Raw genomic sequence first — 26,676 nt, 5'->3', positions numbered from 1 at the left:
GACCAGTGAAGGAGGATCACCTGGGTGTGGGGTCCTCAGGGAGTGGAACACATATGTGTGAGACGCAGTATCCCCCTTCCTTTAACACCTTTTTCCCCATACTTTTTTGTAGGACGTTCCAAACCACTGATTGCCCCCACCCCCTTTTCCAACACAAACACTTTTTCACACAACTCAAAGGACAACGGAATAACACCAAAGCCATTTACCTGACATGTCCAATACAAGTGTCAGGCAAACTCAGGCAATTGACCTGCATCGCACACACCTGACGGCCCTTTCCCTTCCCCACAGGGATAAAAGGTGGAGCCAGAGAGCACAGTTTTAGCAAGGCGAGTACAGCAGACAGCACGACGAGACGTCTACCACGCAGCAGTTCAGTAGGAGAAGGGCATTGGGAATCGAGAGGGCGGCGAGGAGAGAAGTGACATTGCCCTTTTCGTCCCAGGCCCACGGAACCTTTGTGGAAGAAAGTCTAAGACCGTGACCAATAGCACAAGTGTCCTGCAGCAGATGTCAGCGGTACATGGGGCAAGCTTATGCCGATGAGCAAGAGCGAGGGAAGCTCCCACGCCTGTGGTACCGGCCTTGACTCAGGAGAAGCCAAAAGCCAAGCAGTTCATCACATCCGGTGAGTCGAGGGGAGAGCCGATAAGAACCGGGCAGTGTCAAGTAGGAATCGCAAAGTGGCAAGTTTTGGACCAAAGCTGATTAACTTTGATGAATGAAGTGTGAAGGGCTACAGAGGATAAGGGGCACCACGTGGGTGCTAACTCAGTTTCTGGTCAAACCCCATATGATAGAAACTACAAGTACCAGAAGGCCATAGGAAGGCCAGCGAAATAGGTCAAAGTGGTCATACAGAGGGTTGAGCAAAATTCTGTACAATCCAAAGACTTTGATCTACGAGCACTGTGAAAGAAAGGGAAGTGAATCCCATAAAACTTGAGAGTAAAGTGAATCTGAAGACAAGAGGGGTCAGCGCCCAGAAGAGGGGGGACCCAGGGGTGAACCCATCACCCAAAGGGTATTGGAAACAAACTTTCATTTGTTAAAGCAACTTCTGTTTTTGTTTGCTGAACACGCCAGGTCCTCGAAGGCAAGAGACTTTCAAGAGAAACAAAACTTATCAATTGATGGTCCTGAAAGCTGCCATTGGAACTGTCGTCTTTTGCTGGAGAAGCCAGAGACTGTACTGTGCTCCCAAGCTCCCATTTTACCCCATGGTCAACACGTGGGGAAGGGAGACCCAGGCTACCGCATCCTGACATATTATTTTGAGAACACTTCTTTCTTTTCTTTTGAAATATCCCACACTTTTTTTTGTATTAGTTGTGAGGTTTGGCAATAGGTTTCTTAGTTTAGGCCCTTCCTATTTTGACACTACGCAACTAGGGCTACCTTATTTTTCATTTGATGGTCGATGCTTGCTCCCATCTTAGATTTAGAATAGGTGTTTTCCAACCTGCATACAGAATGTATTGTTCAATAAACACCCTTTACTTGTTGTCACCATGAGTTCCTTACACCAGGATCGTGCCGCCTGCGGCACGATGACACACAGCACCCTTGATAATCTCCTTCAACATCCTTGCCCAGGTAAGAGCTTACTTTTCTCCTTCCAGGTTGGTTGGGCTCTGTTTCCCGAGTGTCCCTCTCCTATCCTTTAAGCTTGGATGATTCCCAAATGGCTTTCCGTAAGATCGTCTTTCCAGGAGTCCTCTTCAGACGTCGTCTTTGATCGAGTGATATTGCATCACTTAGGATCTAGACAGCCTGTAGGATCTCTCCTCGCTCACCATCTGAGAGGCATTTTGGATACCGACCAGACCAATGCTGCCCTAGTGGCCTGCTACCCCTGCATGTCAGGATATAGAGTACCCGAAACCTACCACAATACACAAATGAACTAATTCCCTCAAATAGTGTTTACCCTCTGACCAGTCGGCAAACAGCAGTACAGTACACATTTACAACAAGGTGACATACCACAGCCGCCAATGTATGTTGGCACTGTAGACATTGTATCTCTTTTCTGAACACAAATACCTTTATGTTCTGAACACACCACCTAGAAACCCATGTGCATGCACAACTCTGGGTATATCTGGTCTGCATGCATCCATACAAGATGACAGCAGTCTTGTATTTTCCATCTTATCCTTACTAAACCCCCACTCACTCTTTCAGAGCTGCCGGAATACCTGGAGACCATGTGACTAACACTGCACGTTATAGATCCTAATAATTTAATTTCTGATGCTTGTGTAATCTGCTTAGATCACATGCTATGCATAGGCCGGCATCTAGTGGAAGGCGCAGAGTATTACAGTTGTTGTTTTCGAAACTCGAAAATGGACGTTGAAATAGGGCGTGCCAGTAATACTATCCCTAGTGTGACGTCCTCTGTACCCATGATCCCTCACGCGTGTAGGTCCCTCAGATTGTTTTTTTTCTGCCATCGTGAGTGGTCGCATATAAGCGGAGCATTTTCGGCTTACGCCATTGAAATTACAACATATTAAGATGAGTCTTTTTTTCCTTTACCAGCGCCGTGCCTCGACGCAGTGATGACTCAAGAATGGACAAGACTGACTGTCGATCGGAGACCTCAACGGCAGGGCGAGACTGACCGTCGACTGGAGACCTCGGCGGCACCACCTGGCCCTGGAAGGCCCATCAGGCCTCGGCCTAACAGTAGGGAGAGTGGTCATAACATCAAGTATTTTGCCACCCTTTCCCCATTATGGAGTGTACTCCCTTTAAATTCTGCCGTCCTGCAATAAAAAATACATGTGGGTCGACGAGCACAAGGTTTGTAACCTTTGCTTGCATCAAGACCACAACGAGGCTCATTGTCAGGCCTGTAAGTGGCTCTGACCCAAGACCCTCAAGGATAGACGGACAAAACGTTGGGTCCATCACGCCATGCAGACCGAGGCCTCCATGGACGTAGAAGGGGCATCCAGTGACGGCAGCAACGCCGTCCCCTCGGATGGCGAGGGTGGCGGGGAACATCCACGTTCCTCAGTGCCAGTCCCTGACCCTAACAGACAGGCCGGCGGTCCTGTTATGGGGAAGACACCCGGCGACAAAGGAACCAGACTTACCCACACTAAGCACCCCCACCCGTGGCGACATGAGTTTACTCGCACACAAGAGTCGACGGCGAAGGGCAAATCCTCAGATTTACAGTCCTCTGAGCGGCCGCCTCATGACAAGCCCGCGAAAACAAAGGATGCCGGACTCAAAACTACATCGCCCAGCTTCGTGACGTCGAAAAACGTCGCACAAGCCGTTCCCGTAGTAGAGACTCGACCTAGTGTCCCCAAAACCCCTACTACGGCCCCTAGCTTTAAAAAATCTTCTCACAAGAACAAGATCATCGGGACCAGCACAGATCCGGTTCCCCTCATAAGGACAGGAACCCAGGGGACAAAAGGGACATACCTAGGGATCAGCCAACTACCCCACAGGAACCTGATAATGTTCCTGTAGAAGACATAGAGGAGCCTGATCCTATCTATTTGGAGGAAGAGGAGCTATATAGTAGGATACCTGCCTCTACCCCTACACCTGTCTCTATCCCCAGTTCAGCTAATTGGTCTGGCCAAGATATAGATAGTTATGCAGCCCATGTCTTTCCTAGCAAATCTTTTCGATGAGCACCCCCCAGGCCCTCCAAAGCCTGGCAAACACCCCCCCCCCCTCCCCACTATCCAGGCGTCAAGCTCAAAGACCACGTCTGTGCTCACTCAGTCAAACCTGTCTGCCCAGCCAAATGTATCTACTCAGACGGCAGGGAAAAGGTCTCACCCCTCAGGAGCACTATATGACGAACCAGTCCACAAGACACCTTGCATATCCTCTGACCTTTACGATCTGGATGTAGGAGAAGATGAGTACATAGATGAGGATAACCCTTATTATGACATCGACATTAACAACGTCGATGCAGGGGAAGATCAGGATGACAGAGTCAGTGGTCTTTGCCATAGACTCTCCACCCCCGCAAGACCCTACCATACCAGATTTCCCCAGTGGACAATCAGCCCCTAGTCAATGACCTACTTCTCAGGGCTGCTGAACATTTTGGGATTGAAACACAGAAAACCCAACAAGATGAGGATTTCGCAGAAAACAGCTTGGGAGATAAGAAACTGACTTCTCAGTTTATACCCCTACTCAAATCGGTACAAAGAAGGATTCAGCCATCTCTAGAGATGCCTAATCGGACCAGGGCAGTAAACCCCAGAATCGAAAAACATTTTCGACCAGCACCTTCCGACCCTTTGTATATAAATGGGCCCCCTTAGACCAGACTCTCTGGTAGTTACTACTACCCGCAAGAGAGCCGGTACCCCCTTGGCCTTGTCCGAAGCTCCTCCGGACAAGTAAAGTAAAACTGTATAATATGGGAAGGAAGATGGCCTCTTCAGCGGCATACCAAGCACGTATCGCTAATAATTCCACCTTATTAGCAAGCTACGACTGCACAAAGTGGGATGAGGTTACAGCCCTTGCTGAATCAGCAGCAGAACCACTTGTGGCTGCCAAAGGGAAAGCAACAGCTTGGGTCCTACTAAAGAACAACTTTGACGCAGCGGATAATGCGGCGCGCGTTTTTGCTGAGGCCACTATCCTAAAACGTCACACTTGGCTTAGACAGTCAGGATTTAAACTAGAAACTGTTGAGCCGACTGTTTTGTTTGAGAAAGCAGTTGAGGACACTCTTAAATCTGCCAAGGAGGATTACGAGACACTTAAATCCCTTGGGCAGCTGACCAACAGACCGACCAGAGAGGTGCCAATAATTCTCGGCGTTTTCGTGGCCAAAACACGCAAAGAGGCACCGGATACAGTCCGAGCCAAGGTTCCTCGTGGAACAATAGTCAACAGGCGTCCCAGGGTTACCCCAGGGGTCAGCGCAGAGGTCACCGAAAAGAGAGAGGCTCCCCCACCAGAGGTGGAGGAACACCCTCCAAACAATGATGCCCCGCTACAGGTCCCCTCATATGTCTCACCAGTCGAGGGACCAATATCACTTTTGACCCACGCATGGGAGGGGATAACATCAGACAAGTGGGTGTTGTCAATCGTGACAAGAGGTTAGTGCATAGAACTCAAGGAAGTCCTTCAAACCTCCCCCCGCGCCAGAAAAGACCATCACAGGAAGAACATCTCATCCTGGTAGAGGAGGTCGAGGCTCTACTCCTCAAAGACCCCATCGAGATTGTGCCATACAATGAGGTAAACAAGGGTATTTATTCAACATACTTCCTTGTGCCAAAAAAAGATCTAACTATGCGCCCGGTACTAGTGCTGCGCCCTGCAAACAAGTTTGTCATACCTCAAAGATTTTGAATGACAATGGTACAAGAAGTAATCCCTCTGTTAAAACGGGGGGGGATTACATGGCAACATTGGACATGAAAGATGCTTATTTTCATATTTCAATGTTCCCAGCGCACAGAAGATTCTTGCGATTCAAAGTAGCAGACCAGCACTACCAGTTCAAGGTGCTGCTCTTCGGGATAGCCTCAGCTCCAAGGGTGTTCACCAAGGTACTGGCGGTGGTGGCAGCGCATCTACGCAGGGAATCCATCCCAGTGTACCCTTACCTGGACGACTGGCTGATCACGGGAGAAACCTACCTACTTTGCAAGCTAAATACGCAAAGTGCAATAGACCTTCTCTTCCAATTGGGTTTCTCAATAAACGAGAAAAAGTCAGGTCTGGTACCAAACAGATCCAAACAGTTCCTAGGAGCTGTATTGGACGCAAAAACAGGCTTGGCCTTCCCATCCATGGAAAGAGTACAAAACATGCTTCGACAAATACCCTAGTGTCAAGCCGGTCTCCGGATAAGTGTATGCAAAGCAATTCGTCTGCTAGGTATGATGGCATTGTGCATTTACCTGGTCCCAACGCAGGAGTGGTTGGCGAAACAATGGTCTCGGGAAAGTGGTCAGTGGGACGATCTAGTGATTGTTTCGCCTATAGTGGTTCAGAACTTATACTGGTGGTCAAGGGAAAATATGCTTCAGGGGAAACCATTTCACGAACCGGAAGCGTCGCAACAGACTCATCACTTTCCGGGTGGGGGGCCCCACTACCTTCACCACACAGCACACGGCCTGTGGTCACAAGTGACAGCACAGAAACACATCAATGTACTGGAACTATTGGCAATTTTCAAGGCACTTCAAGCCTTCGAGAACCACCGGAGAAACCAGTTGGTAGAAGTCCTAATGGACAGCACCACCGCAATGTTCTATGTCAACAAGCAGGGAGGTATACACTCTCCAAATCTGTCCAAACTAGCTCAAAAATTATGGAAGTGGGCACTCGGACAAGGGATGTCCATGGCCTCCCAACATGTTCCAGGGGTACTCCACACTCTAGTGGACTCTCTCAGCAAAGATCCTTTGCCAGAAGAACACGAGTGGCAGCTACACACGGACATGGTAGACCACATAGTCTCTCTCTGGGGATACCCTTCTCTAGACTTGTTCGCTACAAGAGAAAACAAAGTATGCCCAGACTTCGCTTCCAGGTTCCCCCAACCAAACGCCAAGGAGAACGCCCTATGGATGAATTGGTCAGGGATTTTTGCTTACGCTCCCCCCGCCCCGACTCCATTAATCAGCAGAATTGTGAACAATCTACACAAGGATCAGATGACACTCATCCTAGTTGCTCCTATGTCGGTGAGACAAGTGCGGTATCAACATGTGCACAAACTGGCGATATGCGATCCCATCAAGCTCCTGTACAAGGTCAACCTGTTGACTCAGCACAGGGGGACAACTATACACCCACAACCTCACTCTTTGAACCTAGCAGCATGGCTCCTGAACTCCGAGTTCGGTCACCTTAATCGATATCTTGAAATAAGCACATAAACCTAACACCAGATACTGCTATTTCCACAAGTGGAAGAGATTCGTCATTTGGTGCCAATCTAAGCAAATCAACACCATAGAATGTACTCCATCACACATTCTAACCTACTTGCTCCACTTGCTACATTCAGGTTTATATATAATGGTTGTGTTGAGCTATCCCTTGATAGTGCGCCGAAAAATAATGGAATGGCAAGTAGTGATGATTAATCAATTCCTGTTTATTTTTGTGATGTTAGAGCCTTTGTGGATGACACGTGTTTCGGCAGAGCTGCCTTTATCGAATCCAGGCTATATAGATAGCTCATAAGTCACTGTATAATGCATAAAGGTGCTGAAGTTCACAGGGATGAATCCCTCCTGATACAAAGAAGTCCTCCGTATGTCCGAGTGTCCTGCCCTGTGGTAGACACTTAACCATAGATTCCTTCGACTCCTGACTTAAGGAATCACCAATTCCTCTCACCAACTCGTGCCCCGCATCCTCACGCAAAGGTGAATCCACCAAATGGTTCACGCCCCACCTGTGGACTGCCAGAAAACCAAATAACACTCTTGAACGCAAATGGCGAGCTTCTAAAACTGATCTCACCAGATCCATGTTCGCCCTCCACCACCGTAATTACGAAAGGCTAAAAAAGCCTATTACAATAAACTAATTCTGAACTGTGGCACCGTAATTACAAATCCGAGATTCGAGAGGCTAAAAAAAGCCTATTAGAATAAACTAATTCTGAACTGTGGCAGTAACAGCAAAGAACTCCACTAGGTCTCAGAATTCGTAAAACCTACCTGCACCTCTGCCCAATCCAATCCCACAATATCACTCTGCGACTTTCTCTGGCTACATTTCTACAACACTGCACTTGTCAGGATGGTCACCCTTAACACAAAATTATCCTTAGCCCCTACCCTACACAGACCCCTCTTAATCCCACTCCGACGCTCGCTTTTACAACCTTCGACTCTGCCAAACCCATCTCCAGAGACAAGTTTGGTGACCTACTATCAGCCAGCAGACCTTCCGGGTCACCCCTCAACCCCTTCCCCGCCTCTCTCCTGAAGGAAATATTCTCATCTGCGCAAGAGAACATGCAAAGACCATACTAAATGACTCCCACACCCCTGGCATCTTCCCCGAATCCTTTAAAATAGCGCATGTCAAGCCACTTATAAAAAAAAAAAGGCATCCATTGACCCCAAGAATCTCCAACACCAGATTTCTGGCAAAACTCATTAACCGGATTGCATACTCCCAGCTCATCTGGTTTGTAGAATCCAACAAACTCCTCGAGCCTGCACAATCTGGCTTCAGACGCGACATGGAACAGAAAACCACACTGATCTCGATCTGGGATGATCTCAAGGTGAGGGCTGTGCAGCACCGATTCTCCTTGATCTCTCTGCTGCCTTTTGACATGGTTACCCATTCAATCCTCCTTGACCGCCTCCACTCCCTAGGAATCTGTAACTTGGCACTCAAATGGATTGCCCCTTTCCTCAGCAACAGGAAACGAATAGCCGTCCTCTCCCCCTATGTCTCAACTGCTCGCCCAGTGAACACTGGAGTACCCCAAGGCCACGCCCTCTGCTCTGCTCTTCAACCTCTATCTGACCACTCGATCCGGTATCATCCGCGCACAACCTCTCCTGTTATAACTATGCTGACGATACCCAAACTAACCTAATAATTGGCAAGACAAACACTGACCCGTCTTGTGACCTTGAAGCTTGTCTCCGTGATATTGACTGATTGATGACAAGTAACCACCTCCTCCTGAACCCCGACAAAACAGAAATCATGGTATGCAGCAATACTTCCATTCTGCCACATCCTCTCCCATGGCCTACCTCGGCCCACCAACCCCTCCCCCCGATATAGTCAAAAACCTAGGCTGCACGTTGTATTCTGGCCTAAACCTCTCCCGCCAAATCAATAATGTTTCAAAATGCTGTCACTACCACCTCAAACTTCTTAAACTTATCTTTCCTTTCCTCTCAGCCCCAGCAGACTTGCCTCTTCTTTGTCTATTATGTCGAAACTGGATTATGCCAACTCCCTTTACCTGGGAGCACCAGCATACCAACTCAATAAACTCCAAAGAACCCAAAATGCTGCTGCCAAACTCCTCCTTACCCTTGGACACAGACCACGTCTCGTCCACTCTCCGAACCCTGCACTGGCTCCCAGTTGGACGAAGAGCCACCTTCAAGACGCTTTGCATTACCCACCGAGCAGTGCACAATACTGGCCCAACGTACATTCAAGAGAAGCTAAAACCCAATCTCCCTACTCGTACCCTAAAGTCAAGCACTGCCTTCTTTCTAGTGATTCCAACCTCTAATTTTGTAAGCATCGGAGGATCCACCTTCTCAACCTTAGCCCCAACTCTGTGGAACTCACTCCCCACTCATGTTCGACACACCCAAGACTACCTGACCTTCTGCAAAGCTCTAAAAACCTGGCTCTTTCCATAAAACCGACTAAGACCATCTAAGGCGACTGAGACCTACAACCTGATGACAAATGTTCAATGAGATCAGGAGCAATAACGCCACCGAAAGCGCATATTAAATCACTAATAAGTTTACTCTGAACGCAGCAATCACAAACGTGCACTTGAAATCTGGAATACTGAGCTCTTTAGATCAGAACTCAACCCAGACACTCACCTTTCCTATCACTATGCTCACTCTCTACTCTACACCAACACACAATTAGAGCACAGCTACACCCCTCGATCAATTCGGCCTAGTTGCACATACGAACAATACTCAATGAACATCTCAGCATTCTGATAAAACGCAGCTATACCCACGAAAATTGGGTTTAGCTGCACACATGAGCGTCCTACACGGCCTAATGCAGCCAAAACCCAGTCTTGGTGAACTCCCTCCAGACTGCACACATTTAACTGATATCAAATACCACCACATCTAATGGTAGGATACAGCTACCATCAGGCATTCGCATCAGCTGCGCACATAATTGGTGCACCCTATTACACCCTATTCTCTCGACTGAGCCAGCAACGCACTGCAGGAAGCATTCGAAATTTCATTGAACTAGACGTATCTGCTTAGCCAGAAGCTTATGATACACAAGCAATACCCAGCCACAAGCAATTCCCAGCCACAAGCAATTACCCAGACAAGTGTTGGTATTTGTTTTGCTGCCTTCCCTCCATATAGATCAATGGGGCGCCCGGCTTGTTGCAGCGATTCTGAACCTATACTGGGCTCTGAATGTCTGTGAAGCCTTGTGCTTCGCTGGCCTTGCTGGGCTCATCTGTCTGGGAAACTGGTGGTCCTTGTCGCTTCTGATGCAAGGGGCCCTGGTGGATTTTTGTTTGTTCTTGCTACACAACTCGCTCTGCAGTGGGGTGCTGTAGGGACGCTGTATCCTGTAGCTTTATTTGTAACTTTGTTATGTTGCTGTGATTTGTGCCGTGCACCACTGCCGTTCTAAGGTCCACACTCGTTCTGGCGGTCCTGGAAAGGAAGGAGGGCTTGAGAGCGAAAATCGCAGGTGCTGTTGGGAGCATCAGTAGTTGGATATGTAAGTGTGTGTGGGGGGGATTTGTGTGTGTTTGGCTTGGTCTCCCGTTGGGTGTTTGCAGAGGGTGCAGTTTGTGGCGATTTAGGCTGCAGTAGAGTATGCACGGTATGTAGACAGATGGACTTTGACGCCTTTGTTACCCACTGCTCCTAGAGCATAGTTTAGTGGTAGGCACAGGTGGTTTAGTCAGGGGCAGAGAATGGTCTTCAATCCTGGATACTCTCACATACTGTCACGCCTCTCCGAAGGCGTTGGTCCTTGTGGCATCGGCGGACCTTGGGATGGCGGGTGTCGGCCATTTTTACTGGCAAGATGGCCGCCGCAACTAATGATGCGGGTCTAGATGTTGCACGCCTCAGTATCCAGGAAGTACCGTCCCCCTACCCGAGAGAAGGTTTATCTGTTCCTGTGAACGACGCACGGATGCGTTGCTACTCCTCAACAACGCTCTGAGTTTGCATCTAGAATCTTCCTGATACGTCTTGCATATTACTAACCTTTCTGTATCTTAAACAATCTTTATCCTATCTCGATTTCAGTGCCTACCGTACCACGTCTCTGTTTCCCGACTCCCCGGACTCCAACACTTTCTCGCTCCAAACGGCTCACCGGTTCCTCTCCGGAACGCGGTAAGCGACATTCAGACTCTCCGAGATCCGTCACTTTGACACTGATCCTCCACCTTCCCGACGTCTCCATACTCAATTACCTTCTCCCTTTTTACATCTACAGACATACGCGACACGGGTACCGCACCCGTTCGCTCCAAACCCTTCACTACTGAATCAACTCCAAGCTCCGCCCTTCTTTCTATCCAGGTAAAAGATTCTCCCGTGGTCTCAACCCGATTCTATCCGGTCCTCTTACTCGTTCTAATCTCACTATTTCATGGTACCCTAGGGATTCTCAGAAGTTTCCGGCTGGCACCTTTCCTCGCATCCCACTCCGGTTTAAGGGTAATCTGAATCATACTCTCTTACATTTCCACCTCTCACCTACCTGCAAGTACTTACCATTTTCTTTCTCTTTCAAGACCACCAGTCTCCGGACTTCACCTGAATCTCCGCTGCATTGAAGACTACTGTCCCGCAGCCGTCGACACAGGGTTTTCTTCCCCAGAGGGTTTCCCTGAGATCTCTTCTCTCTGGTTTTCTAGTGGGGAGAAGGGGTACCTGGGAGGCTTTTCGCATTCGTCCCCCCTGTTGGAACAAGCAGATTCTGCCCACTGCTGGAAGGTCGCAGTCATAAGGAGAGGAAGAGACCTAAACACACTAATCCAAAATCCAAACCGGGACTCGACATGCGTGTCGAGTTCTTGGAAAAAAGAGGCGCGTAGAGAGCGTTCCACGAATCGGTGTCCTCTGGCCGTTGCAGGTCGAGATCGCCTCACGACACAAGGCAACCGTCCACAGTTGCAAAAAGTGCCTCGCTCTCCAAAGTTGCGGAGGTATGGTCGTCAGATGACGAATCCGACCTCCACCCCCAAGCTGCACGCTTAGTCGGCTCCAGCAGACCGTTCGGCGTCTACCTCTGAAAGTCGACTTGCAAACCCGAAAGATTCAGAAAGTACCCTGCACACCCCCGAATCTCAACGCCAGGCGTCGAAAAGTGCAGAGAAAGTGAAAACGTCAGGAAAATACTCTTCTACTCAAGGGGAAGGGGACAAACTGCAGAAAAAGTCATCAAACTCTACTTCTGCACCCCAGGTACACAAGGACATTCACAAGTCTTCAGATAAGGATACATCCAAGACCCCTTTGCCTGTCACCAAACCTAAAGTTACCCCTCCCACTCTAAAGGATAGGGGAATAGGAGAGAAACCTCAGCAGGAGGTGGTCATCCCCAGCTCCAAAAAAAGGAGCTCTGAGGACATCGACAGGGTGATGAGAAGAATGTCTTTCATGGCTGATTTCTACGAAAAAAAACCTGATTTATTTTCATAGTTATCAAAGTGCCCCTGACAACTCTACTCCTTCAGGATCCAGGGACCCCCAGCCTCCTAATAAGAGACCTTGGTTTGAGACTCCAACTCGGGGCCTGATTTCAGACCCTTACCACATCCAACCTTACCAACAGTATGGCGAGGACCCAGACATAGAAATTTTGGACGACCAAACAGGAGTTGATTATTATGGAGATGATGAGGGCCAAGGGAATGAGGAGGAAGACGAGGCAGAAGTCTACAATATAGACTCTCCTGTTCGCAAAGAACCACAGGTTACTGACTCCCCAATAGATAACCAGCCCCTTCTAAATGAGGTCTTAGCTAGAGCGGCAGAGCACTTCCACATAGATACTCAAGGGGCACCAGAAGAAAGGAACTTTGCAGAGGAGATCATGGGGGACAAGAAACCCATTGCCCAAGCCATTCCAATTCTGAAATCCATACAACGCAGAATTGATCCTTCCCTCCTCACGCCTAATCTCACCGGGGCTGTAAACCCCATAATTGAGAAAATGTTCACAGCTGCCCAGTCAGACCCACTTTACATAAGGGGTCAACTTAAGCCTGACTCGCTAGTAGTCCCTAACACCAGGAAAATGGCAGGTACACCTCTATCAGCATCTGACGCTCCCCCAGACAAGGAGAGCAAAAGAATATATGGGTTAGGGAGAAAAGTGGCCTCCACTTCCACTTACCAAGCAATAATCTCCAATACCACCACTCTGCTGGCAGGCTATAATTGCCACCAGTGGGAGCAGGTAGCTGCTCTCATTGACTCCGCACCAGAACTACTTAAGGGCCAGTTAGGCCAGATCGCGTCGGAGGGTAGAGCCGTGTCCGGATGCATTCTAAAGACTACCTTTGACGCTGCAGATAATGCAGGCCGGCTCATAGCGGAGAGCACCGTCATTAAGAGGCACGCTTGGCTTGGGCAATCTGGGTTTAAGCCCGAGACCCAAGCTACCCTTATCGACATGCCGGTGGAACCGAATGTCTTGTTTGGCAAAGCAGTTGAGGAGGCACTCAAGACTGCCTTAAATCCCTGGGACAATTGACGAATAAGCCCACGTACCAAAGAGGGAATAGTAATTTTTGTCGCTCACGTGGGCAAAATTCCCAAAGGGGCTCCAATTACGCACAGAGGCAGGGTACATCGTGGGGTGGCAACCAACAGACTACCCAGAGTTACGGCAGAGGTAATAAAAGGAGCCATGGTAGAGGTAGACACAGCCCAGCCAGAGGCGGGATGCCTGCCGGTTAACAGTAACGCTGCGTTCAGGGTCCCTTCCCACGCATCCCCCAGTAGGGGGGCGCATTTCCACCTTCACCCAAGCATGGAAAGGGATCACATCAGACAGATGGGTGCTGTCCACAGTGTCCGCAGGATACTGCATCGAACTTCTAGAACGCCCTCGCAAACACCCTCCATGACAAGAAATTCACTCCCTGGACCACCAGAAGATCCTCCTCGAGGAAATCGTTAATCTTCTCACAAAGAACGCAATAGAACTCGTCCCGGGCAACCAGGTAAACAAGGGTATTTATTCAACTTACTTCCTTGTACCCAAAATAATTTGACAATGCGCCCAGTATTAGACTTACACCCTGCAAACAAGTATGTCAAGTCCCAAATAATTCGCATGACTATGCTCCGAGAGGTAATCCCCCCTGTTAAAAAAGGGAGATTACATGGCAACATTGGACATGAAAGATGCCTATTTTCATATTTCCATGTTCCCAGCGCACAAAAGATTCTTGCGCTTCAAGGTGGACAGTCGGCACTACCAGTTCAAGGTGCTGACCTTCAGTATAGCCTCGGCTCCAAGGGTATTCACCAAGGTACTGGCGGTGGTGGCGGCACACCTACACAGGGAGGCAATCCCAGTGTACCCTTACCTGGACGACTGCCTCATCACAGAGGAGATCCCAGTAATTTGCAGATCCAACATCCAGAGAACGATCAACCTCCTTTTCGAATTGGGTTTCTCAGTCAACGAGAAAAAATCAAGCCTGGTGCCAAGCACCTCCAAACAGTTCCTAGGAGCTATCTTAAACACCCAAGAGGGGTTAGCCTTTCCATCAGAGGAAAGAATTCGGAACGTACTACTGCAAATTCCTCAATATCAGTCCGGTCGCCAGGTAAGGGTGCGCAAAGCGATTTGTTTGCTAGGCATGATGGTGTCATGTACTTACCTGGTTCCCCATACGCGCCTGCGCATGCAACCCATGCAGGAATGGTTGGCGAAACATTGGTCTCAGGCAAGTGGTCAGTGGGACTATCTAGTGGTCGTTTCGCCAACACTAGTACAGAGTCTTCACTGGTGGACAAGAGAAAACCTGTCAAAGGGGAAACCCTTTTACGACCCGGAGATACAGGCCGTGGTCACTACAGACACGTCCATGTCGGGGTGGGGAGCACACCTCCTTCACCACACAGCTCAGGGTCTCTGGTCTCACGCAGATGCCAAGAATCACATAAATCTGCTAGAGCTTCTAGCAGTCTTCAGAGCGCTTCAAGCGTTCGAACCCCACCTGTTAAACCTGTCAGTGCAGATCTTAACAGACAGCTATGTTTTACATAAACAAACAGGGATGGACTCGTTTGCCAAATCTGTCCAAGCTTGCCCAGAATATTTAGAAATGGGCACTCAGACGGAACATTTACCTGTCATCTCAACATGTTCCAGGGAATCTCAGTTCACTAGCGGACGCCTTGAGCAGAGATCCCCTCCCAGAAGAACACGAATGGTGTCTACACAAAGAAGTCGTAAGAGAACTCTTCTCACAATGGGGTTTCCCCACTATAGACCTATTCGCCACAAGCGAAAACAGACCATGCCCAGACTTCGCATTCAGGTTCCCCCAGCCAGGCTCCAAGTGGAACGCCCTGTGGATGAACTGGTCAGGGATGTTTGCCTATGCTTTTCAACCCACTCCTCTGATGAGGAAGTTAGTCAACAAGATGCACAGGGAATGGACAACGCTCATACTAGTTGCTCCCATGTGGGCAAGTCAACCGTGGTTCCAGCACTTGCGCAGACTGGCAGGGAGCGAACCCATCAAACTCCCGTGCTGGCACAACCTACTATCCCAGCACCAAGGACAAACAGTGCACCCTCAACCCCGTTCAATGAAAATGGCTGCATGGCTCCTGAAGTCATAGTTTGGCCATCTCAATCTACCACAGAGATGCATGGATATCCCAAAGGAATCCAGGAAACCAAACACAAGACACTGTTACTTTGATAAATGGAAGAGATTCGTTATTTGGTGCCAGAATAGCTACATCAACCCAGTTGATTGTACTCCTTCCAATATTGTCACCTACATGCTCCACCTGCTGGACGCATGGTTGGTATTTAATTCACTCACGGTACACCTGGCGGCGTTATCAGCCTACACCACTTCCCATAATAAGGTGTTGTGGTGGAAAGTACCAGTAGTTAAAGCATTCATGGAAGGGGTAAAGAGACGCCATACTCCAATTTCAAACCCACCACCAGGATGGGACCTTAATGTGATGCTTGCTAAAATCATGGCCCCCCCCCCTTTGAACCCAGGCATAAAGCTAGTCTCAAACACCTGACCTATAAAACTGCCTTCTTAGTGGCCATTACATCCATAAGAAGGGTCAGTGAAATACAGGCTCTGTCAGTGCAGGATCCTTTCTTTACCGTTCATAAGGATAAACTGGTTCTACGAACTCATCCTAGGTTCTCGCCAAAGTTAATTTCAAAATTCCACGTGAACCAGTCCATTGAGTTCCGGCCTTCTTCCAAGAACCCAAAAGCTCTGCTGAGGTGAAACTACACACGCTAGATGTGCGAAGAGCTGTCCTCTACCATGTAGACAAGACCAGACCGCTGAGAAAGACAGACCAAGTGTTTGTCTCCGTAGCTACAGGCATAGAGGGAGATCGCGTCTCTAAAGGTGCCTTCTCAAAATGGATAGTAAACTGTATCCAGTTGTGCTACTCCCTTTCTGAGAAAACTCTGCCGTTTACGCCAAGAGCCCACTCTACAAGAGGCACTGGGGCTACTCTGACTTTCATTGCAAATGTACCCCTTGACACCATTTGCAAAGCAGCTACATGGAGCTCTATTCACACTTTTACTTAGCATTACTACATTGACACTCATTCCAAGACAGAAACTCAAGTGGGACAAGCGGTTCCAAGACGTCTGTTCGCTCATGACCCTTCTCACATCCCACCTCCTTCTAATACTGCTCGCTAATCTATGCACAGCATGTGATCTAAGCAGATTCCACAAGCCTCAGAAGGGATACATTGCTCACCGTAATCGTATTTCTGATGCTTGTATCTGCTTAGATTCACATGCAACCCACCCTTCCTCCCCTCCGAGAGAAGGCGCATGGATGCTTGTAGTCTTAGCTATATATCTATCTGCTTGGATAATCTGTACTTGCGCTACTCCTCATGTCAGAAAAAATACAATCTGAGGATCCTACACGCATGAGGGATCATGGGTACAGTGGACGTCACAATAGGGATAGTATTGCTGGCACGCCCTATGTCGACGCCCATTTTCGAGTTTCGAAAAACAAACTGTAATACTCCGCAGCTTCCCCTAGATGTCGGCCTATGCACAGCATGTGAATCTAAGCTGATACAAGCATCAGAAATACGATTACGGTGAGTAATGTATTATATATGTGTGTGTGTATATATATATATCATAAAATCTCCACACGGCCGAGGGGTTTAAAACAAATTAACCAGGGAAGGCATTATTGGGCCATAAAACACGTTTCTGGCTACACATTATTTTATTTTACATGCTAAACAATATGTAGGCATCACAAGGATTGAAAACGTGTACTACAAATAAGTAGTTTACTATGAGATATTAATATTTTATTCACTGCAGATGAGGTGCATAGTATATACCTATGGACTCCCAGAGTATATTACCATAAGATGCTAGCTCTGTGCTATATTCTCAGTGTGCTATTCATGGGTCCGCAGATCTGGACTATGTATCAAAACTAAAGTTGGGATTTAATTTATGAAACTCCTTTGTGAGATCTATTTAGGCATCCTAATGCTCGGAAATTTAATAAGCGCAGCAGCACTGGTTATGATGTAATATAAAACTTCAGACATAGCGAGAAATTGCCTGACATAGGACCCTGAAGGAACCATACAGACAGGGAAAAATTACAAGGGTTTCATAAACCAACATTTATGTTTTGTATGCTTTGTATTTTTTAACCATGTATAGTAGCAAGTGCACTTTGAATAATAGTAAGGCTTTACATGGCATCGTATACATCTAAAAAAAAGCCACCATTGTTGAACGAGGAACCAACATGCTAATTTCCTTGCACCTGGCTGAACAAGAAAATAATGAATCTATAGGGGTATCTTTGCCATTTTGGTGAGTTTAGCATTGTCTTGGTGATTCATGTTTTTTTCTTAGAGCATTATAATGTGCCTTTGTGCTTCAAAGATATAGATGCAGGCAACAAGCACACTTGGAAATTGATTTAAAAAAATGTTGTGATGTACTGTCCTCTACAGGAGGCTGCATAGGTTTAGTTTTTTTACCACCAAGTGTACGTAAATAAGGAGCTAGGAGGGTTAGAATGTGCTTGTAAGAGCTAGGCAATTGCCCTTCAAGTTTATTCGGAGCTATCGCTTATATATTTTTCTTTTGCATGATAGGTGGACAACACAAAATTCACAGTGGATTGCATAGAACCCAGCATTCACGTGTACGAGCACCATGACAACCGGTGGAGATGTAAAGATCCGCATATGTGAGTATCTCTTGCCATGTGTGCTTAGAAACAACAATTCATAATGAAGTAGGGTGTTCAGGAACATAGAGAGTAGATGTCCTTGAGCCAATCTGTCTTTTGTCCTAGTTTTCTGGCCATCTTCTATGTTCCTCGAGAAAATGTGCTTGAGGCCCATTTGTTTGCAATTTATTTGAATTGTTTTTAACCTATTTCCTCACCAATAAAATGCATGGGGAGACCCCGCATAACTTCCCCACAATAATGAAATACCTAATCCAAAATATTAATTTACCAAGCTATACTTGGATGCGCGGGACTGCAACAGCGACAATAGATTACATCTACATGTCAGCTGAACTTCACTCGAAAATAACCACAACCAGAACGATCAAAACAACGAAAAGGGACCATGAGATCCTGACGATTGAGTGGAGTATGCAAAATCAATCATACGACTAGATTATACTCCCTGAATTATATCTCAACACTGGGATGAATAGATTGAGAATACCTCAGCACGCCCTAAAGAATTTACCAGAAATTTTCTAAGCAAACCACCGCGATGACAGAGAAGCTGAACTATACTTAGCTCCTGCATCCTTATAGAGCTGTAAAATTGACCTCCCAGCCATTCAATATAGCTCATTTACATGCCTACAACAAAGTACTAAGGAAAAAAAAATTGGAGATGCGAAGAAATATTAGACTATGGGAAAAAAAATACCCTTCCGATTTACATACAGTTAAAAAGCTTAAACAGAAGTACAGGAATTGGAGGAAAAACCACAGAGCAATGCAAGAACAAACGAGGCAGAAGCAATACTCTGCGCCCTAAAAAAACACCAACATACAAAACATGTGGAACCTGTTGCCCACCCCCCCCCAAAGAGACAATACAGAAGATGTCCTTGAATGTCTCTGAAACGTCTTGTTCTAAGCATATATCCAATCTGTACAAAAACACCACAAAACTCGAGCCACGAACGACCGAAAACACAAATCATATCCTGGAAGTTGGAGTGGGAACGAGCTGATATCGACGGTGCAATCAAGAAGCTTAATCCATTGAGGGCCCCTGGCCCAGATGGCCTCTCTAATCAAATCATTAAAAAAGATCCGGAAATCTGGAAAAAAAACTTTGCGGAAAACTGTTCAGTGTAATCACGAGCACCAATAAGATCCCTCATTCTTGGCAACTTGCAATAATAATCCCGATATTCAAACAGGGCGATGTGACAGATTTCTCTCTGAACTTTTTGTGTTATCTGTCGTCTGTCTTTTTCTCCCTCCTGTGTGCGCTGTGAGACCTTTAGGTTAGTTGGGCAATACAAGAACACAGATAGATAGAACTACAGACCCATTGCCTTATTAGATCCGCTGGGAAAGATATTTGCTACTATTTTATTAGAAAAGCTACAAACCTGGGCAAAACAAGCAAACATCGTCGCAACAAGACAAACCGGATTTACAAAACACATAAGCACCGATATTAACCTCTTTCTACTTAATCTGGCAAAGCAAGGCGCAATCGGAAGCCAAACCAACCTGTAAGCTGTATTTGTTGACTTACAACAAGCAATTGATCTGGTGAACAGAGAACTTCTCCAGAAAAAATTGAAAACCTGGGGCTGTCCCCCTAATATCAAAGAACTTTACACCAACACATCTATAAGAGTGAGGATGTCTAAATTGGGAACAATGACAGACTCCATACCTACTTGGAATGGGCTTAAGCAAGGCTGACCTCTGGCAGCAACGCTGTTCAACCTCTTTATATCTGACTTTGAAACCAAAATATGAATTCCTGAGACAAACCCGCCGAAAGTAAATGACTCCTTTATCCTGCATCACATATGCAGATGATATTGTTTTACTATCACAAAACCAGAGAGGTCTGCAAACAGTTTTGTATATCCTAGAAACAAACATGGATCTGAATCAACTAAAAATTAATATTAAAAAAAAACAAGATTATGAGCCTTACGTCGAAAAGACAGAATATGAAAACCAACAAAGCACTGTTCCTATATAAAGAAAAGCTTATCCAGGTTAATACCATCAAATGCCTAGGAATTTGGGTTAATCAATCGCCAACAGAAAATGACTGGATGTTGCACCTCAAAAACAAGGCTCTCTCTCTAGCAAGACAAGGCCGACTCCTCCATCTTAAATACGGCACATATTTTCGATGCAACCGATTTTAACATTCTATCAGCAAAAGGTCATGGCCATACTAACATATGGAGGTGAGACAATGATGAACCTGGATCTAGACATATGGCAAAAATTGGAAGGGATTTTTTGGAAGAAAGTGTTATCCCTACAACAATCCACACCTATGGCAAGAATAAGGTTTGAGTTTCAGCATCCTGGATGTTTTGGGAATTGCCTATACCAATTATGCTGATGATACGCAGGTCCACATCCCCCTCTCTGGTGACTATGAATCGGACACAGAAACTCTCAATGCCATCTACTCCTCGATCCAAACCTGGATGGCTGAATACTGGTTATGCCTTAACGGTGACGAAACCCAGCTGCTATTATTGGATCACCTGCAACCATAAATAAACTCGACAAGCAGTATTGCTCCTTTATGATCGCCAATTCCCCTGTCACCATCTCACAAGTGGTCAAAACCCTGGGGGGGGGTCTGCTTAGACTCTAACCTCTCAATGGTCCGACAGGTCAGCGCCATAGCGTCTGCTGCAGTCTACCACCCCAAACTGCTCAATGCAACAAGACAATTCCTCTCTGAGCAGGACTGCCTCACTATAGCGAGAGCAATAATCGGGTCTTGACTCGATTATTGTAATGCACTCCTAGTAGGCACTTCCTCTTAAACATTTGTAAATTACAGACTGTCCAGAATAATGCCCTCCGGGCTGCCACTGGCATTTCCAAGATGGAACACATTTCTGCTATCAGAAAACAAGTGCAATGGCTTCCTGACAAAGAGTGTATCATCTTTAAAACTCTTGCCCTCACACACAAGTGCATCCATGACACCGCCCCCCGGTGCTAAACACAAAGAATCACAAAACCGGTCATAGGCAGGCCCACTAGGACTGCTTACACCAACCGCATCACCATTCCCAAGACCCTGAGATCGCGCAGGAGGCTCCAGTCTCCCGCTTATGGCAGCCACGCACTGGAACTCCCTACCTACCCATCTCAGATCTGTAGATTCCCACATTGCCTTCAGGAAAGCCATAAAAACCATGCTATTCGTTTAACAATGCTTATACCATGCATTGTAACTTTGTAGGAATGCTGATTTTGTTACTAGTAATCGCACTAAATGTGAACAAGTAACCTGTATGTAACGATTCTGCCCTTACATTTTTGTGTCAACGCTCATTGTAACCCAGAGCAAAGAATCATCCTGTAACTAAGACACTTTCTTGCAACAGTGCCTCGATGCCACTGGGCTGCTAGTGCGCTTTACAAATAAAAAAAATAAAAACAAATCCGTACAGAGCCGTGGAATCCACTTGTTGCGAGGAATTGAAAGAGTAAAGTAGTACTAAAAGAACAGTGAACTAATCAAAGAAGTTGCAAAAAACTATTTGAAGATCATTTATTGAAAATAACTTTGTAAGGAGGAGAAACCCAGGAGAAGGGAGCCATTCTCATGTTCTTAATTGGTAATATTAGTGGTGGGGTCAGTTTAAGATGGAGCACAGATTATTTTTACGAAATTAACTAACTAGCACCTTGGTTAGCTTGTTAGGTAAGAAAACCCCATAGAAGTAGGTAGAGATGGGTGTTTACCTTTTTTCTTTAATGAAAACCTATTCAGAAATGTTTATAAGAGTCTGTGTCCTTCTTCTGCCACGCTGCAGTGCTGATTGAAGAATAATTATTACAAGCTTTTGTAACGATTACCTCATGCCACAAATCCTTTAAAAAGTCTGCATAAATGACGGATTTCTGTCCAGAATGAAGACCGTATAAATTCTGTCATGATAATACTGATTTCCTAATACATAAAAGAAGGGAAATGCACATGTTCATCCTTAAGTGCCATGAGTATTCTTTGTAGTTGTCAATCATGGGATCTTCCTTATTAACCATTCTTCTTACAAGATTGTGGTTTCCTCTGGAAATTAGGATATAACATATGTACATCCATCCCAGGGGCAGTGAACAGTTAATCATAAACACATGAGCATCCCGCAACATACAAGAGCAAATACCTCTTTGAAGTAGAGCCATTGCAACTATAAATACTCATTTATGTATACATTTCTTTCTTTTTTAACTAGCTTATGCCTACTTTTATTTACTGAAAGTGAAAATAAAATAGGCAAGAAATGTCAAAGATAGCTCAACTCTGGCTTGAAAGCTGGAGACTTAAGGGAGCATACTTTAAGCACTTGCTGTGTAAGTTACTGTGCATGTAATTATTTCTGTGTGAGAGCATTCCAGGAAGAGCAGTTGGGCTTTAAGCCACTTTTGTTCTAGAGAGAATTGTCTATTTTTGCAGGTTTCAAAATGCTTCTACTCAGGTTTGGTAATTTAGTGACGGAAACCTTTTTTTATGTTCCGCCTTTTGTTGACTCTTTTTGTGATTCCCTCCCTTTGATGAGTATCCAAAACGCAGTAGAAAAATGACTATGATCAACATTATGAATGCATTTACTGCTTGCCTTAAGATCACTGTACTGACAAGTACAAAATGTTTCCAGGCATGTGTTGGTGCAGATTGAAAATTATGAAAGGTGCAAACTAGTGTGAGGGCTGTTGGTTCCTCTTCTAGATTTGGATATTTTGCATTCTACCCCGGTGACCAAGCACAAAGAAATTCAAAGAGGGGAAAATCTCTGACCTCACTACTCCTGCGCCTGACACCTCATGGATCCATCAGGCTATTGCCAGCTCATCTCTATTGTTCTGCACGTAGGAGTGCACCTACTCCTCGAGCCTCTTTCCATCCATCTTGATGTTGAGAGTCTCAAAGTGAATGTTGAGGCTTTGAGGTCAGAGTTTGGGGAATGCATTTCAACATCAATAAGGTTGAGGTCACCTTCAAAAGGAGCCTTATTGACGGAATGGGTTGACTGGCCTTATTGCGTATCACAAGAGCTTTGTCGCTGCTTGGCGCATCTTCCACACCTTCCAAGCTTTTGCCTTCCACACCTGAGCAGCTGCATTAGGGAGAGGACTTTCTCTGACCGGAGGGCAGTTTTAAGGACATTTAAATATTTTCTTTATCCCTCTCTGCCCAAGTCCAGCACTTGCAACCTGCTCCCATAACCACAAACAATTCCATGTAGTGATAAACTATCACGGGTAACATGCACTGTGTTGGTGCTAGTACTTTTTTCAACATCTTTGGAGCTCTTGCCTACCACATGTGAGCAGCCGCATGATGTAGTGCCTGTAATATGACCTACGGTCATAATTATTGAATTATCTTATAGTGCCTAACCTAGCACTAATGACCTGCACACACAACCCCCAGCGACGCTGTTGATTGGCTGTGTCACGGATCATATGACCCATGCCTCCCTGTACATTACCATTTATCACAGGGAAGCAGCCAATGGCACTGTCATGTTTGCCGGGTCTCCCACACTGTCTTGCAACCCCACCCATGTGCCCACAGACAGATCGGTCAGACAACTGGCTGACCTCGCACTAAGTGTCCCTCACTCTTAATTCACCATTATCCTATTATAATATTCTCTGTGTTTCTTAATTTGAGATGCTCCTTTCTGTCATTTTGCTTCTAGGTTCAGACCAGTGTTTGCTTATAGACACGACCACTGTAACTTTGCTACTTGGTGCAGCCCAATGTGATTTGCTGTTCAGTACCCATTGTGGTGTGTTCTTAAGTACTCCTAAATTATGATTTGTCCACACTGTTCTTCATCGTGATGTCCACCCCATTGTGCTATCTTTCTGCCCTCTTACTCCTTGTTACAAGTTAGGGCCCAGAGTTTTGCTTCACACTGTCTCAATTGTAAAATCTGTCTCTCACTTGCTCTTTTATTTGAGCCCCACTGTTCTCTTTACAATAGCAGTCAACCTGTCCACACCCTCACAACCCCTGCTTTGTCTGCCCTATCCCAGCTTTGCAGGACACAAACACCACTGTTGGGGAACAAACATAAACATAAACTAAACAAAAAACAAAATGGAATGGGTTGAGGGCACCAACCAGCATCGTCACTTGCAGGCTGGGTTCAAGGCGCGAATGAGCACGGTTGATCAAAGCTTTAGGCTTTATTTGACAATCCAAAAACATCTCACAATCTCCAACACTAACTTCTATTGTGTATTCATAGATTAAAAAACCGCTTTCGATAGCATCCCAAGAGACATGCTCTGGGCTGCATTGTGTGCTAAAAATATCCCAGAGGAGCTACTGCAGCCAATTCAACTCTTGTATAAGAACAACACTGCAGTGGTCCGTTTGGGTTTGGGGGGGAGACGTGACGGACCCATTCGCTGTGCAGAGAGGGGTTCGCCAGGGATGCATCCTGGCGCTTGTCTTGTTCTGCATATACATATTTATAGATCCACTCTTTGCCAACGGAACAGACTTGCCAAGGATGGGGGGCAGATCGACTGCCCGCATTAATTTTCACCGACGACTCAGTCCTTTCATCAACAACAACAATGGGGTTGCGTCTGGCCCCGTCAATTTCTCTGAGGAATATAACGAGTTGGGCCTGGAGATTAACACCACCAAGACCAAAGCTATGATGTTTTCTACCAAGAAAACAAGGCGCAAAAACCTGAACCTAGAGGTGTGTGGCTGCAGATTGGAACAGGTTGAATGGTATGATTACCTGGGAATCTGCTTTTCCAATGGGGGAAATTGGGCCGGTCAACTTCAGAAAAACAGCTGGGCCCTGAAAAGTTGCCACGCAAGGCATGGAGGGGGATGGAGGGGGAGAGCTATAAAACCAGGTCTCAAACTGTACCAGGCTCGGGCAAGGACAGCATTGTTGTTCAGAGCTGAAGTTTGGGGCTACACGGATGCTTTGTCTCCGACCACAACGGAAAACACATTTCTGAAAAGCCCCCTGTTGTTCCCTCAAAGTACGCCCAGCGTGGCAGCTTGCATGGAATGCAAGCCCCCCACTCTGAGAAGACGTTGAGATCAGACAGATCCACTACTGGCTCCTGGTGTGGGGAAGACAGGAGCTGGGGAAAAAACAGAGAGGATCTAAAATATGTAATGACAATGGGGGGGTTGGCAAAAGATTTGCTGATTTGCTCATGTAAGAAGTGGTTTGCCCTTTTGGGCTTGTCTGATCTTTGGGACATCCCAAACAACATGGAAATAAATGCAAAGGCAAGGGTGAAAGCGGGTTTGTGAGATATAAGCGAAGCAGGGCGTCAACTATGTGCCTTGCTATGGCCAGCGCATCAGACTATCTTAATTTGAGGCAAACCATGAGCTTTGAAGATTATTTGGATGTAATGGCTACAGCATATGCTCGCTCTTTGTATTTCAGGTTCCGATTAGGCTTCCTCCCAGTGCGGGATTATACCACTCATTGGGGCAGGAACCACAGCAGTGGTTGTCCGCTTTGCGGGCAAACATAGAAAGCACTCTCCTCTTCATGCTAATATGCAAAGGCCTAAAAAATCTTAGGGCCAGACATTTCAACACCCTGTTTCGGCTTTGTAAAATCTTGTCAGTGGTTATGCCATGCAGCTATGTAGATCCTCTGATAATTTGAATGCAGTCCATTTTGTAGCAAAGTATATCCACAGGGCCTGGTTGAGAAGAGTGTGAAATGTTACTGCTTGTATGTTTTTTTCACATGTGTAACATTGTGCATGGTGCATTGCAGTAGATCATGGCTGCCCCTTGTGAATTATTTACGATTACTTTGCCTACTTGCCAGAGAAACTTTGGACGGTGAAGCTTTATCTGGTAACGTTCTTTCGATGGGATGTTCCTCCGACGTATTCCACATCTCTGACAGGTAATGACCACAGCTGTGCTGCTTCGGAAAATTTTCGGCAAAGGGCGTCTTGCGTCGATGACGTCGATACGTTGTTCCTCAAGGGCCTCCGTTGAGGGTCGGCCTCACCGGATGTTATATATAGGACGCACAGCACCCGTAGCCTCAGTTGTCGTTTTTTCCCAGAACGTGTGGCACCAATCTCCTGCCAGTATGACTGCAGAAACCTTGCGGGAACGTAAGCTGCAATCGCATAAGAAATTCTGTAGAGGGGCAGGCTGGGAGGGTTCGATGTGGAATACGTCGGAAGAACATCCCATCGAAAGAACGTTACCAGAGTAAGTAACTTGTTCTTCGAGGGGATTGTGTCCTCCAACGTATTCCACATCTCTGACAGACTCCCAAAGCAGTACCAATGTATGGAGGTGGGAAAAGAATTTACAATTTAGAATTTTAGAATGCCCAATCAAATAGCTGAATAGAGGACTTCCTTACCAAAGGCCAAATCCTGCCCATGGACGGAGTCCAAGGAATAGTGTCTCACAAAAGTATGGACAGAGGCCCATGTGGCTGCTT

At 46.4% G+C, this 26,676-nt stretch overlaps 1 protein-coding gene across 1 annotated transcript in view; it reads left to right on the top strand.

Moving 5' to 3' along the window:
* Positions 1-26,676, top strand: part of EMC8 (ER membrane protein complex subunit 8) — a 201,966-nt gene that overhangs the window by 128,705 nt on the left and 46,585 nt on the right. Inside the window, exon 4 of the mRNA XM_069636428.1 lies at positions 18,096-18,190. Within this exon, the coding sequence (XP_069492529.1) occupies positions 18,096-18,190 (95 nt within the window). The remainder of the gene's footprint in view (positions 1-18,095; positions 18,191-26,676) is intronic.

This window comes from Ambystoma mexicanum, chromosome 1q (assembly GCF_040938575.1).
Source record: "Ambystoma mexicanum isolate Mex_15411 chromosome 1q, UKY_AmexF1_1, whole genome shotgun sequence".
In the NCBI taxonomy this organism is placed as follows: domain Eukaryota; kingdom Metazoa; phylum Chordata; class Amphibia; order Caudata; family Ambystomatidae; genus Ambystoma; species Ambystoma mexicanum.
Note: the sequence above shows the minus strand (reverse complement) of the source record. Positions and strands in the feature narration are given on the sequence as shown.